The 22,633-nt window shown below is 34.3% G+C and overlaps 2 protein-coding genes across 4 annotated transcripts; both read right to left on the reverse strand.

The window, feature by feature from the left end:
• Window positions 1-376: 376 nt before the first annotated feature.
• Window positions 377-2,960, reverse strand: LOC141667315 (dormancy-associated protein 1-like). The gene is made up of 5 exons (XM_074473751.1): window positions 2,090-2,960; window positions 1,935-2,005; window positions 1,395-1,525; window positions 892-1,114; window positions 377-709 (listed from the first exon to the last, which is right to left on the reverse strand). The coding sequence occupies exons 3-5, from the start codon at window positions 1,489-1,491 to the stop codon at window positions 673-675; spliced, it is 357 nt and encodes a 118-aa protein (XP_074329852.1). The 5' UTR covers window positions 1,492-1,525; window positions 1,935-2,005; window positions 2,090-2,960; the 3' UTR covers window positions 377-672.
• On the reverse strand, window positions 2,511-18,999 carry LOC141667313 (protein FRIGIDA-ESSENTIAL 1-like). 3 transcript variants are annotated; one of them, XM_074473748.1, is made up of 6 exons: window positions 18,625-18,998; window positions 12,962-13,433; window positions 12,600-12,811; window positions 11,237-12,516; window positions 11,064-11,107; window positions 2,511-3,030 (listed from the first exon to the last, which is right to left on the reverse strand). In XM_074473748.1, exons 1-5 carry the CDS (start codon window positions 18,812-18,814, stop codon window positions 11,078-11,080), a joined length of 2,184 nt encoding a protein of 727 aa, XP_074329849.1. In that variant the 5' UTR covers window positions 18,815-18,998; the 3' UTR covers window positions 2,511-3,030; window positions 11,064-11,077. The 3 variants fall into 3 exon arrangements, with proteins under 3 accessions (XP_074329849.1, XP_074329847.1, XP_074329848.1); XM_074473746.1 differs by having other exon boundaries at window positions 12,600-12,820; XM_074473747.1 differs by lacking the exon at window positions 2,511-3,030 and having other exon boundaries at window positions 10,884-11,107; window positions 12,600-12,820; window positions 18,625-18,999.
• Between the last annotated feature and the right edge of the window lie 3,634 nt (window positions 19,000-22,633).

Here is a 22,633-nt window from a genome sequence, read left to right on the forward strand (position 1 = left end):
GAAATGGAGGTAATTTAGAGTTGATTGTGCTCTCTCAGAGGGGACTGTGCAAATGTTGCTCGGCCTGGATGACATGTCATCACTTAGCTCTATATTTAGATAAAGATCCGCACTAAGTAGTGTATATTGACACTACTAGGAACACATCTTGTGCGAAAGTGCAGATCTACTTGATAAGAATTGTACCCATAGCTAAGTCATTGATTCATACAATTAACAGTAAAAGAAGCTACAAATAGGTTCACATTCATTTGAAGTTTTGTATCTTTACATGCACCTTCAAACCATTTATGTCACACTTTCTGTATTGCTCCAGCTTAAACTTTAAACCGTGGCTAATGTAGGTTAGTGTCTAGCAGATATGAAGTAGTTTAAATAAACGCATGAAACAGCAGATTATTTACATTTCGCCTTGTTTGTAATGCCACAGGAGAAAAAGAATAAAATCTCCATATAATCGCATTCAAATTCTCAAAACTAGAAACAAGAACTTTCACACGTCTAGAACTTATTTTTCTGGTAAATGTCAATAAAAAAATGACCGGCGACTGCAAAACACAGTTTTCACAGTTGGCTCAAAATAAAAAGCAAATAAATAAGATTATTTACATGCAGGGTAGGTTAGGGCAGTAGCCTGTAAGACCTGCAATTCCTGGTCTTGATTAGGTAGTTTCAACGATGCTTGCTCTTGGTATCTCCGCTGTAGAGCCTGAAATATTTGGGTTAAATGTGATACAAGACCTAGACATTGTATGTAGAATGTGTATAGTATTCGAATGGTCTTTACGTTGTAACTTTTTTTCATTTTAAAATATCTCTCAAATTGTTAGCATCTTCTTGGTTTTAATATACACATGCAAATGTGGTTGTATAAATGTAAACAATATTTACCAGTCATAAACAGTGGGAGAATTGGGCTCTGGTTTGTCATAAACCTGGGAACCAATACCCCTGGTAGCCGGGTTGCTGCGGGGTTCAGTCATCCTCCACACATTGTCCCTGTGCACCGGCCCCAGGCCGCTTGGTGACATAGGAGTAGTTGGTGTTGCTGGTGCTTCTGGGCTTGTTGTATTCGACAATGACCTCTGCAGACTGCTACTACCTTCTCCGTCCCCTTCACATTACAAAATTAAAAACACCATCAGTTTAGTTCATATCGTCATCTATAAATGAAATTATATAGAAACCATCTGCTTTGGAGCTCAGGGCCCCTCATGAATTTGTCTGCAGACCTTCACAAGATGGCATCATATGCATGCATTCACAGTAATATGATTTCCTTGACATAAATCATTCATGGTTTTTGTAAGTTATAGATCCCAGCTCTCTATGATCAATCTACGTGTGTGCATTTACGCGAGCGTGTGTATGTTATGTTAAGGAAGAAGCAGTACCATTGGTCTTTGTTTTTATCTTCCTGAATCTGCCGAGTCCGCGTTCAGGTTGAGGCCCGGCCATAACATCATCCCAGATCTTATCCATCAATCCCATCTTTTCTTAATTTTCTTTCTTGTCTGTCTTCAATCTAAACAATTTTTTTTTAATCAAGTTTAGGAATGAATATATAGGAAAGAAACTTGGCTGTAATTAGATAAGTGGTACAAACTCTCCCTTAATTAGAACAAGTCAAGGTGAGGGGATCAGATCAATAAATCTAAATATACTACATGGTGGTATAATGATAACAGTTTAAGATACGAAGAACCGGGTAAAATGGAGGATCCACATTTTAAGACTCTTCAATTAGAAAGGGGGGTGTAAATAAGTACAAGTGTCCCCATTCTTGAACAGATTAAGCTTTTCCTATTCTTCTGGGGAAAAAAGATACGGCTAGCAAGTCATGGATACATTGTTGATTACATAGTTGATGAATGTTTCAACTTTTTAATTTATTATTGCGACTTTCGTTGGTTAACAAAAGAAATGTGACATACCTTTGATTATACAGGAGTGCTACATATTTCAAAGCGGGAGTCTTGATATGAAAGTGTTTCTGATAAAACAACTGCGACAAAATAAAGACTTCATAAGCTTTATTTCATGTTTTCAACGATAAACTGATATCAATTAATCGTAGCTGAGTACTCACAGAGTTACTTGATCTTAACTTCTATACAACACCCTTGCACCATTCTGGAATATTAATTTGATCAGAGAAATTGGGCTACAATGAATATCTTTAATGTGTAAAGAAACTAAGAAACATACGAAAAGATTAGACAATGGTCAAAAGTATATCCACATTCAAATAATGATCATCTTATATTAGTATATCATTAATTCCAGTATGCCTGATGATTGCTGGGAAATGCCAAGGATATAAGCTCAAGATTCTAATTCAGAACACTACGTATATAACTTGCTCTTCAACTTGTCAGCTGAGGGCTAATCACCCGTCATGGAGATGCTTCCATTGGTTGCAGAATATACTTTGTTTAAACTGCTTCACTCTTACTCACCTGGCAGGTCTTGAAGATTAGCATCAAAAATTGGTCAAAACTATATCCATATTCAAATAAATCTATTTTAGACTGGATATAAAGTAATGATACATCATAAACATTTATCTTAAATTAGTATATTCCAGACAGCATGATAGGAAATGTGCAAGGGCAAAATAATGAAGCTCAAAATTCTAATTTAGAACACTTTACATAACTTGCTGTTCGACTTGTCAGACGAGGGCCAATCAACCCTCGTTACTTTGTTTAAGCTACTTCCCTCTTATGCTAGTTGTTGAAGATTAGCATCAGAAGCTCTAGTCAGCTGATGTATACTGCGACATCTAATACCAACACCCTGGAAGAAGTTCAAGAACAACTTGGTGATTGTGTTGCTCGTTTATGATACTTTACACAACAAATCCATATATGATGTGCCATTCTGTAACGCCCAGCTCATATTATAGGCAACTCCTGTCATCTGGTTGCAACAAGACAGCCTGAAGCAATATGGTATGCAAATCCCAGGACTTGTGAGGTCACCATGCAACTAGAAGATTCATTGGCAGTGAAGGAGATACAAACTTATCTGTAAGAAAATCAGAGTAAAAACAAATTAAACAGAAGTTCCTTGTGACAGCAGTTCTGTACAGATTTTTTTCAGTCACTTGCCACTTGATTTAAGAACTGTCATGTTAATTGAATAACATACCAATTACCAAGCACCAATATAAAATATGAACTCCTACAAGTACACAGTATGAACTCATATGTATACACAGACAAGGAATTAAGGTTGATACTATTCCCAAAGTGAACAGTTGACACTGGACTCAGAGTAATAGAGTGTGTAATTTCAGTGCCGGCAGTTGGATTATCTGGATAACATAAATTGTTGATGCAAATACCACGACATCATTAGATTTTTCAACTTCTACATTATTTATAACGAATTTCAAACATGTAAATGTAACTTATCACAGACCAAGTGTAGCTGACTTGTAACATTTGGCTTATTTGTACTTGGTATCAGTGGGTTGGAATATCAAACATGGATCTCTAATTCATACAACCATCCCTTTCCCACAAGTAGGGATGGCAAAATAATCCGATCCTCCGTATACCCGATCCAAAACCCGAAATTTTGGATTTACCGAACCCGGTTTTCTGGATTTGGATTTGGATATGGATTTAATTTCTAAACCCGAAATTTTTTGGATTTAGATTTGGATATTAGGTATATCGATCCGAAATCCGAAACTCTATCCGAATCCGATCCAAACACGAAATCTGAAAAAAACCCGAATTATTATATATATGTGAGTTAGATTCTATGGAGTCCCCTATTTCATTGGAGTCCATATATGTTCTGTAAGTAAAATATAGCTTAAATTGTTGCAAAACGTATTATTTTTCGAATGATATTCTACAAATATCAAAATTTTATTGAAAATCTTGCAGATTGCATAGATTTTACAAGTAGAACGTTGCAAAATATATTATTATACAAAACATGCTTAGTTTGCTGAATATAAAAGTTCATGTTGCAGAAGAACATACATATTGTACTTGTAAATATATAAGATTCGCATGATTTTATTGAATTAATGATATTTGTGAAACATGTTTTGCATGATAACACATTTTAGAAGATATTTTATTTGCAGAACATAGATGGACTCCGAGAACTCCAATTAAAAGTGGACTCCATAGAACTTTACTCTCTATATATATAAATATTAAATATATATATATAATATTAGAATTTTATATATCACACATTATAATATCATATAATATATCTATATTATAATATACATTATACACATTATTATATAATTTTTAGAACATATATTTTTATATTTATGTTAAAGATTAACTAATTATAAAGTTTAATGAAATATAATAATTCAATCATTTAAATGGGTGATAAGGTTTATAAGGTTAACAAAATATCTATTAATAATAAATCTAAAAAACCGGGTATCAATTAAGTTGATTTTTTAAATATTAGCTATACCTATAATAACACAATAAATAATGTGGAGTGGTTGAACGTTAAAACTCTTTTTCTACAAATCGCGTGTTTGATCCCAAGCACTTGCAATATCAACAATTATACAAATTTTCAGATTTCGGGTTCGGGTTTCGGATTCGAGTACGAAAATCCAATTCAAAAAAATTTCGGGTTTCGGGTATACCCGAATCCGATCCGAAATCCGATGGATCAGGTTCGTGTATTCATTTTCGGGTATTTTTCGGGTTCGGGTCGGGTTCGGGTATGGATAAAATTTTCGGGTTTGGATATGGATTCTGCAATACCCGACCCGATCTGATCCGATTGCCATCCCTACCCACAAGAGACTTGTATGATATATCTCCAGACTCCACACAATTCAAGCCAACTATTTTATGAGTTCTACCAACAGCCATCTTGTGCAAATCATACACCATGTACTACTTGTATACAAGATATGCACACAAGAATATCCTAACCAAAGAATGTCTATATCTAGATTCCATTTAACCTGGAAACGTATTTCCACTATAGGCTAGATGATGAATGTTGCATTAGGCAATAGGCATGCACACATATGCACATGCAGATTTACCATAGGCGAAAGGACAGTTTATAATAACTAGCTTATTGCCTGTGCAAACAGCTTACTTTTAAATGTTTTATTTTAGCTTTATTTGTATCTCGTAAATGTTAATATTAATATTTTTTGGTAGGAGTCGAACACGGAACCTTTGTATAAAATAACTTTAAATATAAAATCTACGGTTGTCATCAATTTGATTTGAAGAAATCGGCTGTGGTTAACGAGATAACTAGAAACATGAGTGAACCTAACAAAATATACCCATGTTTACTTATTCTAGTATAGATAGTATAGAAGTATATATGGTTACCGTGTAGGGGACTGCTGTGTGTCAAGACAAGTTTCTGGGAGTCAATACAAGTGCTTGAGATACAAGCTCTCATGTCTTTTTTTGCAATTTTAAACTCGTAATATTCAGGTTGGTTAACAAGGCACTATAGATATGTCAATTTCAGTTTATGGCTTGTACGATGTCTATATGCCTAAAACGTCATATAGACCAAAATAAGTCATAAAACTAGCAAACCTTAATGGTTAAGATATTGCATGGAAGACGAGAAACTCAAAGAAACCCATTTGGAAAATCTTAAAATAAGCAACTTACGACTTAAAACGAACAATTGACTTACAAGTGATAAGTAAATAAATACTTATAAGGTTATAAGGTTATATAAGTGTTTGAATAATTTAATTATAAGTCAAATTTTTTTTGTTTTACATAAATGAACCAAAATAAATAATTTTTAAATAAAATTATCTTAATTCTTATATTTTAAGTTAGATTAACATTTTAAAATATATATTTTAAAATTAAAATTAATAAAAAGCGAAAAATCAAAATAAGTTGGGAAAAAGCACGTCATTACTAACATTCAACTTATGAGCTTATAAGTTATAAATACTTATGAGCTTATAAGTTATAAATTCAATTTATGCGCTTATAAGTTGTAAATTCAACTTATAAGTTGGGTCGACAAACACTCGTCGATAAGTTATTGCGGGCTTATAAGTCATTAATTTGACTTATGAGATTTGCCAAACAGCTATTCTGGTCTTAAAGCAACAAAAAAAATACCAGTAAATGATGATATTGAATGTACCGGTAAATAAACTATATTATCTACTTAAAACGAAATTTTTAGAGATGACATTAATTTTTAAATTGTTTTGCGATGCGGAGCATAAAACAATTAAACTAGTTTATTTTTTTATTATTATTATTTAAATATAAGTATATTTGTAATTATAACTACATTATCTAGTTAGGAACATTCTAGATTATAATAGTAGAATTAAATAAGATTTGTTTCCTTTATTTAATTATCATAGTAAGATATTATTAAGAATTAGTTTTATTAGGAAATTACTTGTGATCTGACGATAATGGTGCATATGCCCAATATCCATTATGCAATTGCATGTATTGTAAAAAGCGAGAATCGAAGTTAATTAGTGGAGATCAATCCAGGGATTAATCGAATAATAAAGATTAATCAAAATGATTAATCGGACCATTAATTTACAATAATTTGATAATTATTTATATTTATATTTGTTAGATATATATATATATGTAGTTATACATAATAATTATCATATATATACATAAATATATATATATAAACCATTTGAATTTAAATAATAAAATTTTCAAGATCAATATTCGGAATTAGGTGTCAATTTAAGAAAAAATTAAAAGACTTTGTGATTTAACTGTGTAAAATAGTTATTAAATTTACGAGATTAGTGTTTTTTCCTTATTTTTTACTCAAAAATTCCTACCTTCTTAATTTTTAAAAATATTTTTACTAATTTTATCAATTTGGCCAATTAATCTGGTTTTTGAGGAATTAAACCGATTTTTAACCAGATTTTTACATAATTGAATCGATTAGACACCTTCTATAGATTAATCCTGATTAATCACCAAATTTTACAAACAAAGGTTGCATGTAGGGCTGTCACCATGGTTTGTAAAATTGTTTAAAATTAGCTGTGTAAATTTAAGAAGTTGTGTGCATGGGTTCCAAAATCTAAAATGCATGAACCTATACATTAACGGTGACCAAGTACCGCCAACTGTAATTTCATTTTTAATTTAATATGAAGTATATTTTTAAATATATTATTTTACTATGTATATCCGGATCGGATTATTAAAAAATCGGATCGTATCAAATCCATATCCACTACTTATCAGATCGGATTTTTCTCGGATCGAATTTTATTTGGATCAAATTTATTTTTTACTGATCCATATCCGCTCCATTAGACTTCGGATCGGATTTCCGCTCCATTGACGACCCTAGTTGCATGCATTAAACACCCAATGATATGTGCTTGATACGAGATTTATCTTAATCCCTTGTTACTTCAGCCATACTTATTTTGAGATTATCGTTTTATTAAAATCTATCCAAAAATTTGTCTTGTTTCTGTTTATAACCTTGCTCTTAACCATACCATCATTTAGATCATGTCGTATTCTTCTGGCATGTATTTAGGTACGTGGGAGTATTGGACTATATAATGGAGAGTTACCCTTCATTTACTTGTAAAGGGTAGTTAAATCATGGACATGGTTTTGATTGCGATCAAAGCAGTGCATGATTCTCAGACTACAACCATGTCATTGCCGCACCATTGGTATGACAATTTCGTAGCATTGTGATTGGTCACTGCATGTAATTTGGTATGACAATTGCTTCAACTTTTGTTCATATCGAGATATTAATCTATTACAAACTTTCAAAATATTTTTCTCAGCTTGCAGATTTATTAATGGTACTCCAAAAATCATGTTAGGCATTCTTTCTTATGCAGTATTCACTTAGGAGGGATAAGGGGCAAGTACTTGGGAGGGATACGGGGACTGCGTGATGGAGAGCTATCCTTCACTTCTTTTGCACCGAGTCCTTACAAATTGTTGTGTCGTAAGAAAAATGGTGTTAAAAAAAGTGTGGTTTGATAATATTTTTTAATATTTGCATTTCTTGAGGTATAATATAAAAGATACTCCATTCGTCCCATTCATTTCGTTACACTTTCCTTTTTTGGATGTCCCTCCCAAATTTTTATGTTTCAAAAGTTTCTGAAAGTAGTAAAGTATCATAATATGAAAATCAACTACATCCACTATTTTCCTCCACTACACTCACTTTACACTCACTTTATTCTTTAAATATTGCTCAACTACACTAGTTTACTCACTTTTCTTCTAGAAAGCACACACTCAAAAAGGATGTCGTATGCGTGTCGGACACGACGACACGGCACCGACATGGCTGAGTACGTGTCCGACACGCCATGTGGCGTGTCGACAGAAAAAGGCAACCGATACGCCATTGACACGGGTTCGACACACGACCGACATGGGTTCGACACGCGACCGACACGGCCCACTGACTCGGCCCATATAAAAAAGTCCAAAATCATCTTTAAAAAGCCCAAAATCTTTTTTTAAAAGCCCAAACCATCTTATATTAACCGTAACTTTGTATCTCTCTGTCTTTTATAACCTCCCCTCTTCATCTTTTATAACCTTATATATACAATCAAATATATACATACATCTATATATATAACACATAAAAATATTTTTTAAATTTTTCTAACTTTTTTTTGCTGTGTCCTGTATCCAGTACACTTTGATAATTGACGAATCCCCGTTTCCGATGTCCCGTGTCGCCGTATCAGTGTCGGTGCTTCCTAGCTTTTCTTACTTTTCACCACTAATTTACACTTTTTCTTCGTGCCTAACCCTGATGTAAAAAATTGGGTGGGACGGGGAAGTAATATTTTTGGGGAAGTTTAGTGAAACCTAAACAACCTTATTTAACGGCATCTTGGCCATTAGAACTTTCACAAGAGATACTTTTGCTTTTCAGACAGCAATACCAAACGAGGCCTAAGCATTTGTAAATTTCAAAAAAAATTTAAGGTTTGAAGAATTCTACGAAGAAATGCTGTCCCGTTTTTGGTTTAACCAGGAGTTCAATGTCTTGGACAAATTGTTGGATAAGGGCAAGTTTTAATCAAAGGCTTCTCTATTTAGGTGTATTATTTGTTGTTTCGGGCCACTACAGTAATTTGAAATTTATTACTCACTCCGTCCCATCCAATTGTTAACATTTGTGAGAGTCTCCGGCACACATTTTAAGATGAATATAAGGTATAGTGCTATAACTTTAAAAAAATCATTATCTGAATAATAATTTAAACATTCAATTTTTATTCAGAAAAATAAAATTTTAAAAGTAACAAAACTATATTTCATGTTCAATTTAAAATACGTGTATGACACTCTCTCACAAATGTTAACAACTGGGTAAGACGGAGGGAGTAAAAAGATTATGCAAGATTTCTTTGGAAGTTAGGATCATCAAGATGCAAAAGATATTTTCTAAAACAAGGATTTGTGAGTCTTGTGTTCACAATGGCCCGGGGGATCGAAATATTTGGAGAGTAACAACAAGAGTTTTCAAAGAAAAATGGTTATGGTCGTTTCATTTAGGAAGGAGTTTTAAATTTTGAATGTCAAAATAGAAAGCGCAAGACCAAAATTTGAAGCAAGAATAAGGGACGGATTATATAGAAGGCGCAAGAACAAAATTTGAAGCAAAAAACGCAAAGCCCCTTCAATCGCGCGCCTTTTTACCAAAATAAATAAATCACAAATTTTACAAGAAACTAATACTTGATCTTAAAAAACAAACATAACAGAGAGCATAAATAACACGCTAATAATACGCTAATAATGTGAATAATGAAGGCTTGAACGAAAAGATTCTCTAATTCAAAAGCTTCAGTGCTATCTAGCTCAAATATTTTAGACGGAGGCTAAGATGTAGAGACCGTCAAGAGATTTAAGATGGAGGCTAAGTGTTGTGTGAAACACTTTATGGTAATTTTTCCTTTACTCTTTGTAGTACTCTTTATTATTCTTATGAGCGCTTTTTGCACTTAAAAAGCTCCATGATTGCCTTTTACACGATTTCTAAATCGCGCTAAATCGCATATTTTCGAATCGAATTGCATATCTTGTGCCCAAGTGTGAAGCACCGTTATTCACGCCATTAATCGCACCTTTAACAACATTGTAGCATATCACCAGAAATCCCAAATCCTATTTATGAAAAGAAATTAAACAAAAAAAAAAGTTCGGTATATGAACCGCAAAAAACCACTAATCAAGAATAATAAGATTCGGGATGAGAAAAACTAATATGCCTTCTTGCAGAGTATTTTACATACTTCAATTTTAGTGAGTAGTGTAATTAAGTTTTCTGTAGGCTGGGTGTAGATACCTAAATGTTTTAACTTTCAACGGATCACGTTTTCTGAGATCTAAGTATAAATATCTAAAGGTTTCGATGGCCATACCTTTCTAACTTTGCTAATTTCAGTGGTTATCCTTGAAAATCTTTATAATTCAAACAGGCTTGGTACTTCTAATTCTGTGTTGGCATTGTGATTTTTGTGTGGTCCTTCCTGGTTGTCTTTGTATTGTCTATTTTTTTTCTCCGCCTTAAGTGAGGGTTCTAATATATTTAAGACAACACAGTATCAAAGGACTCCATTTTTTTCCAAAAAAGTTGCAAGTCCGAAACAATTTATTATTGCCATAAAAGTGTAACGTTAAATTCACCTCACAATAAATTGCTACACCTCGCCTCCAAGATCTCAATACTATAATTGACCGACTAGGGAAGAAAAACTAATAAAGATTCTGCTAAACTGTCAAGAACTACATAGATATTAAACAAGATTTTTCAACTTCTAAGGTGATTTGAGGAAGATAGTCTCTACAAAACAAGACAAAAACGAGCAAACACAAAAGTGAATATATTCAACACTAAACATAATGCTAATTTTGAGATACATGGTTCCTAAAGAAAGTGATATATCCTTAAAACAAGAAATCTCAAAACTAGATGCATAACACATATATCACTCATTTGTTTCTTCTCCACAAGTTGTGCCTGAAAGTACTTTCACCGCTTTAAGTTGTAAAACTTACCAATTTCATGCAGGTCAAGGTTTTCCGTATTTGTCAATATAACCCTGCCAAAATGAAGTTAATGTTATTAATCACATAAAAAACTAATTACTAAAGTTACTGACCACGAGAACATCACCCTATTACCATCTAAACAACCTCGGTTTTCTAACATATCATAATCACCAACTCACCTCAACAAGCTTTGAAATTTTCGACTCGGATGAAGAAAGGTACAGGTCAACTGATTCTGAAGTAGAAGGAATTTGATGTGTTGGTACTGTGCTAAGGACTCTCTCAACAGATCTTTTGACTATAATATTGTGAGCATTCTTGCTCAGGTTACCCTCGCGCCAAGTTGGTTTGACCAATTCTTTGACAAAATCTATAAGGGCAGCGCGGAAGTGTTTTAGGGCTTTCATTTCCTTGTTCATATCTTCACTTAACTTAACATCAACCTCCATTTCATTAACTTGTCCAGCCTTGTCTCCTGATTTTAACTTCTGTCTTGGCCTATCAGTCTGAGTTGCATTATCATTTTCAGTATTTGGTGCATCTCTTTTCTTAATATCATGAAGAGGTGAGGATCCCAAGAGCTTCTCTTCATGTGGTGCAGCAATTCTACTTTGCATCTCAGCGGTAGCACTCAAAGGAGTTTCTGTTTCAGCTGAAAACAAATCATTTTCATAATTTTTCTTGTTCAAATTTTTGTCAAGGATGTTGTGATGCCCACCAAGATATTGTTCAAGATAATTATAACCTGGGCCAAAACTCTCTCGACCAGCACCAGAAAATCTAAAATATACATCTGCCGACTTGGATTGTTCAATGCTATCACGGATAGGATCATATTCGATTACTGAAGACAGCAATCTCTGTGTAAGAGCATAAGATGGCTGAAAAGGTGCAGATAGCTCCCACTTGTACAAGGACATTTCTTTTATACTTTCAACTAAATACCGTGAATCTCCGGACACGGGCATTCTAGATGGATTATTTGATTCAGATCCAGAGAATGGAGAAGAAGTCTTCTGCAGGGAAGCAGATTTAGAAGTACCATAATCTCTTTCAACGTCTAAGCAGTTCTGGGACCTAAGTGGATCTGAATTCCAAGTAGAACCAAATGGCAACGATGACCTGGTCCAGCTTGAAGTACCATGTTCTCTTTCCCGTGAGTGGCGAAAGGGGGGCATGCGCTCATCAAGCAAGAATTGGCTTCTCTTAGCAGCCATTTCTTCTGAACCATGCTTTCCATGATTGTTCCTGTGCCAAATTTCTCCTCTTAAATATTCTCTTCCAGCACTGCTGGAGTTGTCTTTATATGGACTCACTTTTTCTGGTTCATTCTTCCATTTGGAACTTTGACCAAGTTCATGCGACAGAACTCTGTCCAAGAGAGATGAGGTGCCAACTGCAGAAGCTTCTTCATTAGGAGAAGTAACCAATCGTGGCTTTTTAGAGGAGCAATCCGATCCTGACAAGGAAAAAGGTAATTAAGCTAATCAGTATGGTAGAGATGCTTCTTCACTACTATAAGTCTGTAAAACCAATGTTCACCTTCACTATTTTGCCGCTCAGTCTTGTTACTAGGATCAGCTCCTGCATGCTGTTGGGTGGTAACATTGCTTGCATGAAGGAATCTACAAGATTTTCCCTTAATGCACCATCCTTTAGCAAAAAAATCACAGATGACAGCTGGTTTATCAGTCCCATCCTTAAACCCCACACCAGGGGACAAGCTACTTGGCTTTACCATGGGAAAATCCAATCTGGAAAACCTAAAAGATGTCAGCAAGGGATTCTAGTTAATGAATATCAAGAGATATAAACGAAAAATACTAAAAGAGAGCTACACTTAAAATTCCAATATGCCAGTTTAAAATACGTGTAAGCATGCATATGAAACCAGTTCACCGCACCTTGGTTCATTGAGCTTAAATTCTTCAGTCTGCAAGCGGTGATGCTTCCTTTCTTCCTCGGAATAATAAAGACCAGTAGTTTTCCCACTTGAATTATCTTTCACTAAAACAGCAGCAGCGAATTCAGCACTACTGGCAGACTCAGTGGTCTGGACAGTTAATATTTTATGGCCGTTTGGACGTACTGTGTTTTTATGTTCAACAATATCTTTAGGTGTTCTTGTTCCTGAAAGGGGTTCGGATTCTTTAAACTTGTGATCCCTAGTAGCAATCACATCTTTCCCCATCTCTGAACACGGAAGATTCATGTAGTTGTTGTCTTTGTCCTTTCCTTCTGATACATCCATTTGATCAGAAATATGCACACCTTTATCACCCTCTGTTGTTATTACTTTTACAGCATTTTCTTTTATAACTGAAACTGAATGGGATTGATCTTCATGCCCCGTGATTATATTGTCAAGGGAAGCATCTACATGAAAGAAACATTTTAAGTCAAGAAAAAGTCACAGCAAAAAACTTCTCTAAACATAGCAGGGACGGGCTTAAGAATACGAGAATACTTGGTCAGAATTATACCAACCTACCTGTTATTCTTCTGTAGAATAAAAAGCAAATTTCCGATGGACATAAACACTTGAATCAATTCTTCCCTCAGCATGAAAGGTCGCGATATTCATATTCCATGCTTTTGAACTCAAGAATAAACAGGAAATATTCTATCTAGCTTCATATCAACCAAAAGAAAACTACTCCTAATAACTAATAGGCAAGAAAGATGTATACATCATCTTTTCACTTTTGAGCCACTGAATACTAAAATCAACTTCTCTCGACATACTGATTTCTGATAACTACGTAATTTCCTAATTCCTAACTCCCCAGAATCAAAAAACATAAGCTAAGAGCAAAATCCAACCATGTAAAGACATGGTTATCTGCAAAAGTTTGTGGACACATGTTTCGTCCATAAGGTTAAGCTTCCGAAATGGCAAAGCTATAACTTTCATTCTTTCAATATATATAAAGATAAACGGCATCCTCAAAACTAACAAAATGTCATCTGGTTGGTGTTCTTTCTTGAAAAATAATGCAACTTTATTCCAAACAAGCTCCTCGTGCTACACCTACAGATGAAGTTTCTCCTCATAATATTCATACTTAGTATTAAAAATAGGCTAAATTTCAACTCCTTTACAAGTTTAATAGCCCCTAAATTCGACTCGACGTTGTACTTCCACTTTATAAAAAAACCTCGATGCATATCTCCGTTTCGAAACTAAACAACTAAATCTAAGGCATGTAAAATCCGGGGTAAAATCTTGGAAGCAAATCGAAAATTTGTCTCTTGAATGTGAATGCTATATAGTCCAACTTGTCCAAATGCAACCAACTCGAGTAGTCCACAATCCTACCACAAGACCACACTGCACGGTTGGACTTGAGCTAATATGTTGAACAAAGTGTCTCACGTTATGTTTCGCTTTGGCACTAGAATATGTCGCATACACCTCCAATGGTCTCATTTAGCCCGCTAAAAAATCAAACAAACACGATGGTACTCCGAAACACTTTCAAAAGGTGGAAGGTTTGAGCTCTGATACCATTTATAACAAAGGTAGCATCATGAGCCAAAGATTAGAATTCGATTAACTCAGTACAGATACCAAAGAGTCGATTAGCCTAATTAGAACCAAAGGGTAATTGGAAGTCCTAAATAATCATATCTTGTTAATTCACTTAGTATTCGGACTTTAACTTACATTTTGTGCTTCACACGTTTCAATATGGACGGGCCGTAAGTAACTCAATCCAAATACCAAAGAGTCCACTAGCCAAATTATAGCCAAAGGGCAATCGGAAGTCTTAAATAATCATATCTTGTTATTGCACTTAGTATTTGGACTTTAACTTACATTTTTTGCTTCACATGTTTCAATATAGACGGGCCGTAACGTCCAATCCAACTATAATGTGTAAGTGTGAGTGCAAAAGTTGGAAGTGGGAAAATGGACACAGTTTACCATGTTAAATAAAAACTTCGAAAAAAATTTAAGAGCCACTACTATTTACATCAAGGTGGTGCCACGCTTACAAACAAACCGCATCAATTGGTGAATCCCAGAAAAACGGACTAGGTAGTGTAGAGAATGCTTGCTTAATTAAAGTATAAAGGCATCTAAGTGAGCAAGCAAAAGAGACAAACCACAAAGGAACCTAACATCTCACCCAATATTAATATTACCTTTTATCAAAGTTATAAGAGATGAAAGTGGCGAAATTCTAGAACTTATGATCCTTGAAATTTACAAGGTGTGATAGTAAAACCCTATATTGCACAAAGACGGGTACGTGTGAACATATATAATGGGCAACGGGACGAGAAACAATTTTAGATTTTAGGGTATATAGGTACGACAATTAATATGTTAATATAAAAATTATTTATATTTAAGATACAAACAATATTTAACATCCAAGAGATTAAAAAGACATCATGCATTCATCGTACCAAAGTCGAGGGTCGTCATGGAAGATTTGCATATAATCTACTCTTGGTATGTTTAGTTTGTTTACTTGTAAATGCAATCAAGTGCACACAACATATATGTGAGTTTGTACATATCATAGTTGTGCATTAAAATAGTAAAATAGTATTTGAATGTATTACACAAGATGGGTTTTATATCATTAAAAATGGTGGGAAATGGTAAAGTTGATAAACGCCTATCTTCGCAAAGAATAGACAAAAGACACAATAAATCCGCAGTATCAATTAATATATTTCAATTATATTCCATAATGACAAATTACAAAATATATATATAGATAACTATAACTTGGAAGCCAAGTATTTTCCTCAAAACTAGATTCGTCCCTTATTTTATTCTACTACTCTACTCTAAAATCTAGAATGTTCCTAAATATATAACATAACTAAGTTCCTTAGTAATTTTGTTCCTGAATAAAAAAATAAAATCTCCACAATATAAGAAGCATAATCTACGGGATATGAATTGGACATAATATGAGGAAGCCTCGAACGGAATATGAATTGGACACAGATATGAGGAAGCCTATGAGGAAGCCATTGAGGTATATAATTACATTTAACTTCATAAAACCATTTTGGAGTAACAAAATCAATACGCTTAACCAAATCCACTTTATCTTAAATTTCTTTTCCATGAACAAACTCATCATGCTTTGTTTCACATTAATTTCAGTATTCTTTTCGACTCCACCAAAAAATTCAACATGCTACTTCGATGGCTCATTTTCACATCCTTTACAACTTTAATATGCCCTTAAATAAATGACTTTACTCCAAGGTCGTGCTTTTCTATGTTACTCGGACTCTTTATTTTACCTTCGAGTACTTATGCCAAAAACATGTATATTTTCAAAATGTTGCTGAGTTTGATACTTTAAGTCCGATACTTTGACATGTATCCATGTCGAACGCTTCTAGCCGAGTCCGAGTAACATAGGTGTTTTTCCACAATGCCTTGAATAAACAATACAATCACAAGTTTGCTCCATTTTTTCCAATTGAGCACTAGTGTCCTTTGCAAACTTCAACATCGGCTCTAACAATGGTGTTTCATGCTCATTATTTTAGATGTGCAATTAAATCATCATAATATTTTAACTTCTCGTATAATCTTGCATAATCAAATTTGCATGGATCCAATATGAAAGTGAATTGCTAAGGCTTAATTATGTGTCTCTTCCCGTAATATCGCAAAGCTCATACAGGATACCACGAACAAGAAGATATATAACTACTTTTCGGTAAAAATACACAAATACCCACTAAAAGTACTATATTTCAGTTTCAAATAATCCTTACCCCTTAGAAATATAACCATGTCCTCGTAGTAGGTAGATATTGATTGCACCTAGTCCATCTAATCTTCCAGCAGAGTTAGCCCTCTTATAAACAACTTAGATACCTTCCTCGATCATAAAAGGCGACAATTTCCCTTTTCCTTAGTCCAGAATGGACTCATTTCTCATTACAACTCAATTTTTAAACCTCGGGATGCTCCTTCAACAACTTCTCCCTTGCGAAGAGCTGCAAACTAATCTCACGGGCGACTGTCCATGTTGGCAACAAGCCTAGTTTTTTAGTCCAACTTTTGTAACTTCACTTCGTTAATCCTCATCATGTCTTTGAACATCATATTGACGCAATTAAAAATAATCTTTTTACTTGACTACTTGGATCTTCTTATCAAGATGGCTAGACTTCTTTTTAAAACTAGAAGAATTTGAGACTGTTGGTCTACCTCTGCAAGGGACATCCTCAGTCAATTCTCTTGTTTTGGTGAAGGAAAAGGATAATGAATATTTGAATCCGAACACCTTGTTTAACTTCACCTTTATAATCAACAAAATTTGGCTAGACACCATCTTCAAGTACCTTTTTCTCATATCTACCTCTATTATTTCACTTGTGCAATGAACAGACTGTAAAGAGTGAGTTTGAATTATCCAAGTATCTCCTCTTGGTGATGCTTAAGATGAATTCATGCACAGGCCAACACTCCTAGCCCTTCCCTGGTTCTTCATCATAAATGATTAGACTCCCAATTGGTTCTCCACGAGCTTACAACCCTGTAACGATTCAAGGACTCTTGTTCCTCTTAATTTCAATTCAAAATTAATATAACTTAACTTGAAATGAGGTAGTGTTCCAAATGGAACTTCTCTTTTTGGCACAATTTTGACCAATGTATAATTAGTCTTTAGACCAAAAGGATTTGCCAATCATTTTATCCTGCTACTGAGCTACTGAGACCTGCTAGCTTATCCCGTTTTCTTTGTTTTCTTGTCCTCATACCCAATCCAATCCATATGTAAAAAAAATGTTTTCAAACCTAACTAATGATATATCAACTAATTCTAAAATAACAAAACCTAACTAATGGGTTTCCAAAGGCTTTTATGTTGCTCCTATTTGTATGTTGGCCCCTTCACACCACAATCCTACATCACCTTCAATCCAAGAAATCGTCTACCCAAACTAGAAGCCAACCCATCACTAGTCAACTTAAGGCTTGGGTGAAGATCGACAACTACAACTACGCGGAAGTCTAAGACCGCTGACAAAGTTATTTCATAGGTAATACTATAATACTATAATACTATAATACTACATTAGTACCTATTAGCTCAGTTATCCACACTGTCCATTTTTGTCCTCGCACCCATGTCCACGGAACATGACATGGGTGTGGGTATGAGACATGAGGGGATTCTTCTAGTGACTAAAACATTTCACCTCACATAACCCCATATAAAAATAAAAAAGAAGGTCACGTGATATATAAAAAGAGCAAGGTCCATTGATAACATATTTACATGTATTTCATTTGATAATATGATACAAATTAACACCCAAAATTAAGTGTATACTATTTAAGTATAGTTGACATTTTATTCTAAATGTACAGAAAATCCATAAACACAAACAATTACATAAAACACAACAGTTCAACATGCATCAACATTAAATTCATACGATGATTGTACACATGAAAAATACACAAAACCAATACGATAAATCACAAACTAAAACAATAGTAACATAAATCAAAATATAATATAACACATGATATATAAAAAATAAGGCAGTTTTAAGTTAATCAAATACTAACCATGAGTCTGATCTTGATTAACAGGAGATAAATCTTCTCCGAAATCATCGTCATTATCATCTTCAGCTTCAGTTTCGTCTTCCTCTACTTCTGTCTCTTCCTCAACTTCGATTTCCTCGTACTCCTCGTCGTCATTTAGGGATTGATGGTCGGAATCGGATTGATTAGTAACGGCGGCTGGGCTGGGCATTTTAATCGGGTTGGGGTGGATAATTGGGTATGCGTTTCGGGTTGGAATTGATGGGGGCTGATACAATTGCCCTATTTGAGTAACTGTTAAGTATTAAGTTGTGTTTGTTTGTTTTGTGTTTCTGAGGTCACAGTTTTCCCTAAATGACTTTATTAACGACGTCAGGTTAAACACTTACGGGCTGGGGCGTTTGGTTGATGGTTAATGTGCCCGATTAACAAAAATCGGAACCTTAAATCCAAGTAATAGTGCTTGGATTACCAATTTAGTGGTGTGGAATGGGAACTTCATTCCCTCTTGGTGGGTAAATCAAACTCACCATACCCTTTGTGTTTCCATTTCATTCTTATTCCAATTAACCCTCGTTCTCATACCTTTCATTCTCATTCCCGATACCCATTCACATTGTGCATCCAAACACCTCCTTAAATCGGCCGAGTTTTTGATTTTAGTGGCTTTTTAAAAAAAACAAATATTATTAAATGTACCAAATATATCATATTAAAGTAGGGTCTCGGATATTATGCACACAGTTTTCCCTCATTCAAATGAAAGTCTATTTCCCGAAATATCCTCAACTTGTGTGTGAACATGTGTAAATACAAAATAATTATAAATAAGATATAATACACAATATCGAATAATGACCGTTTGAAATCACTTTTATTCCACATAAAAGCACTTATGATATTTTGAACTCAATCTTGCTTAGATCAACCCCAATAAAATGCTAAATCATTCCTTATATTAGATATAAAATATTGAATTTTAGTAATTTAGAACATTGATAAGGATTTTGAGTTCCAACAATGTTCTTTATATTGATTTTTATTTGATATTATATTATTAAAAGTACTTTTCATACACTACATAATAGATAAAAATAGATAGAGAAAGAAAGTGTTATACTAATATATTATTAAATGAAAGTTAGCGCTTACTAACAAGAATGGCTAGGTTAGTTATTTATAGGTAATAGAGGAAGGATCTTAGTGGAATAAGAACTCACTAAGATTATGTTGGAGTATATTTTTTTAGTATTATTCCTTAAATTACACCTTGGGATAATAAATAGAGAATTTTTTGGAGTTGCTCTTAAGGACACTTATAAAACTTCTGTTTTGTAAATTAAATGGCTTTCTGCCAGAAAAAGTCAAAGACTAAACATCCGATCTACCAAAAAAGGATACGTGCCGGTAATATATGAACCCCATAATAAAATAATAACAGAATTAAGCACAATTAAAAAATGAAAAAAAATAAACTAACCAACACCTCAAGATATAAGATCCATCACTCCCATAAGTCAATCAAACACTTTAATTTGACGCCTCCCAGACCTTCAATCTAAGACCATATCTCCCCGAAGGTTTAAAAAATGCAAATTTAGTGAAAGTAGGATATCTCAAGTTCTTCTTGGTCTTCCTTTCCTTCTCACACCTGACAACACTGAACATTTCATTCTCCGCACTGGAGCCGATATACGTCTCCTCCGTACATGTTCAAACCATCGCAGTCTATCATCCCTTACTTTTTTTATAATAGATGCAACTCGTAATTGCCTTCTGAGAAAGTCAATCGACAATCTATCTAACATATGGTTCGGCCACAAATCCAACGCAACATCCTCATTTTCAAAGAATTAAACTTGGATGAACACCCTTGCACGTGGCCCATACGAGGAGCATTGGATTTGGCGCATACTTATATTATTAAAGCAAGAGCTTCAGCAGCAGAATCAATATTGTCCCTTCTCATCTCACCATACAATTTCGATGCTTGGTCAAAACGCCTACACCTATTATAATTCAATAACAAAAAAGTCAAAGTTACAGTATTAGGTTCAAATCCTTGAAGCTTCATTCTCCTAGAAATCTTAAAAGCCGCATCACAATCAAAGTTAAGTGAAAATCCAGAAACCATAGTATTCCAAGATATATGTATCCCAACAATCATTCTGTCAAAAACTTTAGTGGCGACGTCAATCCCCCCAATCTTTTCATACATATGCAACAATTCATTACAAATATGAAGATGATTTCAAAACCCCAAGTGAACAACATGAGAATATACATTCCTGAAATATTCTCAACGGCCAAAACAACACAAGTCCTGATAACTAAAGGAAAAGTAAAGGCATCAGGGAAAACACCAAACATCTCGTCCAATGATAAAGTTTAATGTCGTGTTTGGTTGTGAAGAATGAAATGGAAGAATAAAAATAACGAGAAATAATAAAAGTTTGATGGTTTGACTTATTTGTACAAAACTAAACTTATTATTTAATATTCTTATTTTGCTTAACATTTATTGTTAGATATTGATTGTTGTTAAGAGAGATTCTGAGAGCTTTAAGGAGTTCATCAAATTCCTTGTCAAGGCAAGGTCCTTCAGCTGCTTTCAAAAATCTGTCCATTCCAACATCATTCTTCTTTTGAATTTGAGTGGTGGCTTGGCTTGATGATTTTAGTTCTAGTTGTGACCCCATCTTCCCATTAGTCTTGGTAGCAAGCACAGTGATTGTAGGTAGAAGGATTTGGGTCTTAACTGACTGTGGTGATTCTGGAAGAGGTACTTTTAGAGCTCCCATAATAGCTCCCAAAGATACTGAATTCTACATCTGTAGATCTTTGTGGGAGTCTACTAGGGACTTATATCATGTTGCTGACTTTGTACCGGTGAGGTCAACTGAGAGACTTGGGCTGAAAAAGAGTCATTTAAAGATTGTAGAGTAGAGACTTGAGCTTTTAGGTTTTGGATTTGAAGGTTTGTGGATGTAGACATAGGTTGTGAACTGGATGCAGCTAAAGTGCCAGAAGAATTCCGCATGGCATTCTTGATCTCCTCCATAACTAAAGCTGAAGGTTCAAACCTAGCCTTGTACAACTAATCCAACTTGACCTTTGAGTCATTGTTTTGAGTTATCTGCTTCTGGATCACCTCATGCAAGGCTATGAAAGAATCTCTCAACTTAGATACATTTTCTTCCACTAGTGTGAGAGAGAGCCCGAAGCTTGTCAGAAAACTTGTTGAACTTGGATTTGATATCTGTGAATGTGGGCATCAGTTCATCAATTCTGTCATTGATCAATTTCTTCACAGCAAGTTGATGTTTGTCTAGGGTGTGTTTCATAGCTCTTCAAATGTAATGAAACGCCTTCAACTGAGCTTTATACACCTCTATCACAGCATCATAGACTTCTTGAGGAATGAGGACCTTAGCACTGCTTCCAAAAATGGTCACATACTCCTTTCTAAACTGCTAAGACCTCATCCATTGTGGTTTTGGAGTCTTTTGAAAGCCATGCATCCACATTACCATCTGCAATCTTCTCATGTTGCTCCTCAACATCCTCCTTGTATAAGAGTAGAATAGCTTGATAGTCTTATGTAATATCCCGTAATTTTTAGAATTAGATTAATAATTGAATAATTGAATAAAAGGATTAAAATTAGATAAGGAGTAGGATTTAAAATTGAATTAGATTTATGGGCCTAAAATTTGGATCAGATCTAATATGGATAACGTGTAGGTTAAGACATAGGGTTTTGTATCGTTATAATACACCCCTTTCGTCTTCCTCGTTTTTATTTATTAAAATTTGTATGGGCTTTTTCTCTCAAAAATCAGCAGTCTTGTAAAATTCGTAAAACATTCATCGTTAGTCGGAATTCAGTGATTCTGGACTTTTCAGAAAGGTCTTTTCGTTCTCTACAACTTTCGTGTTTCGTATTGTCCAAGATAACATCGTTTAGAGGGTCAAATAGGCTAAATAAGGATCTGATCAGAATTGGAATCGCGGAGAAGATCGAGATATT

The sequence above is a fragment of the Apium graveolens genome, chromosome 6 (genome assembly GCF_009905375.1).
Source record: "Apium graveolens cultivar Ventura chromosome 6, ASM990537v1, whole genome shotgun sequence".
Taxonomy (NCBI): domain Eukaryota; kingdom Viridiplantae; phylum Streptophyta; class Magnoliopsida; order Apiales; family Apiaceae; genus Apium; species Apium graveolens.

Excerpts from the sequence above, each read along its gene's own strand:
- LOC141667315 (XM_074473751.1), bottom strand. The coding sequence starts at position 1,491 with ATGGGATTGATGGATAAGATCTGGGATGATGTTATGGCCGGGCCTCAA. Across the intron at positions 1,115-1,394 it reads GATAAAAACAAAGACCAATG|GGGACGGAGAAGGTAGTAGC; the intron begins GTACTGCTTCTT and ends TGTAATGTGAAG. Across the intron at positions 710-891 it reads TCTCCCACTGTTTATGACTG|GCTCTACAGCGGAGATACCA; the intron begins GTAAATATTGTT and ends CAAATATTTCAG.
- LOC141667313 (XM_074473746.1), bottom strand. The coding sequence starts at position 18,814 with ATGCCCAGCCCAGCCGCCGTTACTAATCAATCCGATTCCGACCATCAA. Across the intron at positions 12,517-12,599 it reads TGAGCGGCAAAATAGTGAAG|GATCGGATTGCTCCTCTAAA; the intron begins GTGAACATTGGT and ends TTTCCTTGTCAG. Across the intron at positions 11,108-11,236 it reads AAATTTCAAAGCTTGTTGAG|GGTTATATTGACAAATACGG; the intron begins GTGAGTTGGTGA and ends TCATTTTGGCAG.